General features: G+C 50.1%; 1 protein-coding gene across 1 annotated transcript; it reads right to left on the bottom strand.

Annotated features, from left to right (window-relative positions):
- Positions 1-2,076: 2,076 nt before the first annotated feature.
- CHP2 (calcineurin like EF-hand protein 2) lies at positions 2,077-4,609 on the bottom strand (the record flags this gene model as incomplete). Its single annotated transcript, XM_007951806.1, has 6 exons — positions 2,077-2,130; positions 2,323-2,445; positions 3,550-3,611; positions 4,114-4,238; positions 4,347-4,427; positions 4,537-4,609. Coding segments are annotated over 6 exons (518 nt in total), but the record flags the coding sequence as incomplete, so codon positions are not given.
- Positions 4,610-5,003: the final 394 nt, after the last annotated feature.

The following is a 5,003-nucleotide window of genomic DNA, read 5'->3' as shown; positions in this document are numbered from 1 at the left end:
AAATTGAATCTAACTTACGGTCACCCAATAGGACAGAGCAGAACTGCCCCATAGGGTTTCCAAGACTGTAAGTCTTTATGGAAGCAGACTGCCACATCTCTCTCCCACAGAACAGCTCATGGGTTCGAATCACCAATTTTTGGTTAGCAGCTGAGTGCTTCATCACTGTGCCACCAGGGCTCCTTTCTTTTCGACTTTACAGAGACTCATTTTCTCCATATACGGAGTTTCCCTCATGATGCCTAGAAAAATGGTCACTCAGTGAGTTGCATTTTCTTCCCTCACCACACACACCTTTTTTAATCTGGAGCCAAGGACATCCCTCCATCAGAAAGTCCTTGTTCACGTGGTAATCCCCTGACAAAAATGGCAAAATTCCCTGAGGAATTAAATATCCCTTTGGCCCTCCACCCTCCACGCCCTGCAACAGGAAACTCATCCCTCAGAATCATACTATGTATAATCAAAACACAAACATTAAAATGGGGTTTGCACACCACCCCAGACTCTTCCACGTTCCCAGAGCCCCAATGGGACATAGTCTTTCCATGATTTCAAACCCCCTAAAATCAGAAAGGAGTCCCTGGGTGGAGCAGACGGTGAGGCACTCGGCCGCTAATAGAAAGGTTGGAGATTTGAATCCACTGACAGACACTTCAGAAGAAGGGAACGGTGATCTCCATCCAAAAAACTCAGCCATTGGAACCCTAAAGCGCACAGTTCTCTGACACACATGAAATCGCCGTAAGTTACAGCTATAGTGGAGTCCATAAAAGTAACAAGGTTATGCACAAAACTTTGAAGAATTAACTCACACTTCAGGAAGGGATGTCTTAGTTATCACTGGGTCATCACCTCTCACCACACCCCACGCCAGCACACTCACATGCCCATAGCTTCAGTGAAAGCGGTTTAAGAGGCCAGACGGCAAGGGAAAACCTAACGGCGATGAACATCCCTTGTTTTCCCTGACTGGCCTCATTTCTCCTTCTTCTGATAAGAACACCTCATTTGCTTTTAAGCAACCACCCTTTCCCCCATCTTGTGTCCTCAGACCTTACTGCCTGGCTCTTGGAATGAGCACATGACACAGGCCTGGCCAATTAGAGCATTCCATTCCCCAGGAGGTAAGATCAGGCCCTGAGTCAGGCCAAGAACACTCAAACTTAAGTCCTTGCTTGGAATTATGGGAAAAGAAAATCTCTCCCATTGGGTGACTAGGCTAATAGGTTAGAAGCCTGAAGCTACTGGTGGCTTTATTTTACCGTAAAGAAAGAGCCTTCCTGAAAAAGAAACCAACACAGAAACTGAGTTCTGATGGCATCCTTTGTACCTTTACATCCAGCTGGGCCTAAAAATATACTTCCAGACTTTTTCATTACATGATCCATAAAATCCTTTTCCTTTATTAACTTTTTTGTTGTGATTTGGGTGAAAGTTTACAGAGTAAATAGGTTTCCCGTTCAGAAGTTCATGCACATTTTGTTTCATGTCATTGATTGCAATCCCCACAACGTAACAGCACTTTCCCCACTTTCTCCCAGTGATAAGCCTTTCCCTCTGCCCTTCTTTCCTATCTCTTCCTGTGTTGTCCCTGGTCAATACTAACCTTCTGATCTCTTATGCTGGATTGTTCTAAGGAGCAGGCACCTCCCTGGTGTTACTGGTAACCTCATAGGCCTGTCTATTGTGTGGCTGAAAACTGAGCCACAGAAGTGAGTTCGGTTCCAGGCCTGAAAGGTGACGAAGGGCCATAGTCTTGGGCATTCTACCAGTTCTATTAGACCAGTAAGCCTGGTCTTTTATTATTATTATTATGTGATAAATCCTTTTTTCATTTATGTCACTTTGAGTTGGGTTTTCAGTCACTTGCAACCAAAGATTGCTGGCTGCTTACAGACCTGAGATCAAATGGGCTAGACCTGAGTACACATCTTTCCCGCTTTCTCTCCTTGGCCCTAAATGAAGGTCAGTCTAGAAGTAAGAATACAGTTATTGGGGTCCTGCCTCTTGGGGGCTGAGGATGAATCCCAAACAGATGCTTGTCTGCATGAGGTCGTCAAAGGCACAAAGGGGTCACTTCAGGATTCGGATGCTCATCTTTTGCTCAATGTCCATCTTCTCTAAGGACTGGGAAGAGAGGGGTAGTAGTCAAGACGTTTGAATTCCAATCTCCTTCCCTGGGATTCTACCCATCCTCAAGACTCCACCATTCCCTGAGAACTCCATCTTTCTATCTTCCTCCTTTGAACTTCATATCCCACATCTATCTGTCTTAGGAGCTCCTGATTTCAGCTGCCCAGGCCCTACAGGTGTTCTGACCTTGACAAACTCCAGGAAGGACACCGCGCCATCCCCATCTTCATCGGCCTCCTGCACGGTGCGGTCAGTGATGCTCTCCAGCTGCTCTTCTGTCACCTGTACCCCGACCATCAGTCGGAGAACCTGGGAGGTAAGGGGAGGAGCAGATATAAGGAGGCACAAAGCGTATTCCTACTAACCCCAAAACCTTGCCCACCTCACTCTAAAAGTTATTACCAATAGCAGAATCCATCTCTCACCCATTTTTCACCTCATCCCAATCATTTCTCACCATGTCCCCAATAATTTTCCCCACTGATTCTCCATCCAGTACCCCACCCATTGCTCACTGTCCCACACTCAACAATATGTCCAAACTCATTTACGCAATCCCGACCTTACACCTTCACCTCCATCTGTTCTCGACCCCATCAGGCACCTCATCCTCCAACTAGTCCCGATCCCATCCCCCACCTCATCTCAACTTCTGTTTCAGAGTTTCTCAAGCTCAGCATTATTGATATTTGCAGTCAGATAGAAGGCACTTGACTGCCAACCAGAAGGCTGGCAGTTCAAACCCAACAGCCACTCCTCAGAAGGAAGTTGGGGCAATCTACTTCCGTAGTGATACTGCCTCAGAAAGCCAAGGAGGGATCACTATGAGTCGGCTCTGACTTCATGGCACATAACAACAACAACAACAAATCCTGTGTGATGTAGGATGTTTAACAGCATTCCTGACCTCTACCCCACTAAACGCCAAGAGTATACCCCCCTCAAGTTGTGACAACCAAAAGTGTCTCTGTCGAGTTGATCCCGACTCACAGGGACCCCCCCTGGGTTTCCTAGATCAGTATGGAAATAGATTGCCCAGTCTTCCTTCCAAGGAGTGGCTGGGGGGTTTGAACCACCAGCCTTCTGGTTAGCAGTCAAATGCATTAGGCACCATGCCACCAGAGCTCCCAAAATGTCTCCAGAAATTGCCAAATATCACTCAGGAAATATTACATTAGTTGAGAATCACTAATCTATTCCCAACTTTATATCCAACTGTCCTCAGCATCCCTAACTAGCCCATACATCAGCGCACTCATCCCCATTACCCACTCAATCCACCAATTCTCTGCAGCCTCTATCCACCAATCAGCGCACCTCATCCGCCACAACCGTTGCAGTAAACCATCCAACATCCAACATCCGCCACCCGCCACCCACACATCCCATCTCTTGCCCTTGCATTCCTCCCACCTGTAGCATCTCATGCCTGGAGATCTTTCCATCTCGATCCAGATCATAGAGCTGAAAAGCAACTGGGGAGAGAATGGAAGAAGGAAGGAAGGTGAGTCTTCTCTTTTTCTCTCCAGCAGAAGGTCCCCCTGCAGGAGTTGGGAGGTCATCAACAGACTCACAAAGGCTGTGGGAGGTTCCTGGGCCTCTCACTCACAGCTGGATAAATCTGGCCTCTCTGCTAGCTGCTACGTTTAAATGAGGCATGATGCTCAGTCTCCACCCAGCTGAATTCATTCCCTTATAGGGCCCATGGAAGCCCTGGCCGCCCAGTGGTTAAGCCCTTGCCTGCTAATGGAAAGGTCGGTGGTTCGAACCCACCAGCTGCTCCACAAGAGAAAGATGTGGCAGCCTGCTTCCCTAAAGATCACAGCCTTGGAAACCCTATGGGGCAGTTCTACTCTGTCCTGTAGGGTCACTCTGGGTTCACAACCTATTTGTACCACACGAATCTGTAGTGGAAGCTCCAGTCTGGGAATGACTTAGACCTCTGACTAGCCCTTGGGTGGAAACACACAAACTCACAGCGAAGCTTGTTCATTCTGCTATTGAGGGGTTCTGGTGCCTTGGGGTCCTGTAGTTCTTCATCGTCTACAGGGCGGAAGTGAGCCAGGACTCTGACAAAGCCTGAGAAATCCACACTGTAACTCCTGGTGGGTAGGATGGACCAGAGGCAGTGGTCACCTTGGCCCTTTTTCTGCCCGTATCCCTAACCCCACCACCACCACCACCCCGCACCCACCCACGCGAGGCCTCACCCATCAGTGAAGAAGCTTTCTATAATGCGGTCCCCCAGAGGGTTCACTGCCAGAGCCCCAATCTGCCGGAGATCCGTGCGGCTGTTAAGTCAAAGGGCAAAGAGGGTAGGGCAAAGACGGGAGACGGAGGTCCCGGAGGGGCACGGGGTCAGGGAGACAGGTGGAAAGTGATCATGTCAGCTCCCCTCACCACAGGTAGCCCTTCTTGTTCCTGTCCAGGTCCCGGAACCGGCGGTAGAGGCGGACCAGGCTGGCTTCAGAGACTACGGGAGATAATGCGAGAGGGTCAGCCGGAGGAGCTTGGGGATGTGGCTGGAGCCGCGCGCCGTGGGGAGCGCTCCAGAAGCCCGCTTTGGGGGGCCCTGGGAGGTGGGCTGGGAGTAGAAAGGGCTTGCTGGAGGGTACATTCAGCCGAGAAGCCGGGGACTGGGGCGGCAAGGGCTAGAGGGCGTGAGAAGACTCAGTGAAAGGCCGGGGATCGAGGCCAAAGTCAACCCTCTCCATGCGCCCGTGTGGCTCGAGCCCCAGGACACCCGGGTGCCAGGATCGCTCCGCTTCCCAACCCGGTGAATAGCGGCCCTCCGCGAATGTGGACGCTGGCACATCCAGGGTAACGCGATCCTAGACGCCGGAATCTTGGTCTCCCAGCTCCCGGGG

Source organism: Orycteropus afer, unplaced genomic scaffold, assembly GCF_000298275.1.
Source record: "Orycteropus afer afer isolate SDZICR_OR568_19922 unplaced genomic scaffold, OryAfe1.0 scaffold00312, whole genome shotgun sequence".
Taxonomy (NCBI): Eukaryota; Metazoa; Chordata; class Mammalia; order Tubulidentata; family Orycteropodidae; genus Orycteropus; species Orycteropus afer.
This window is presented reverse-complemented; position numbering and strand designations above follow the sequence as displayed.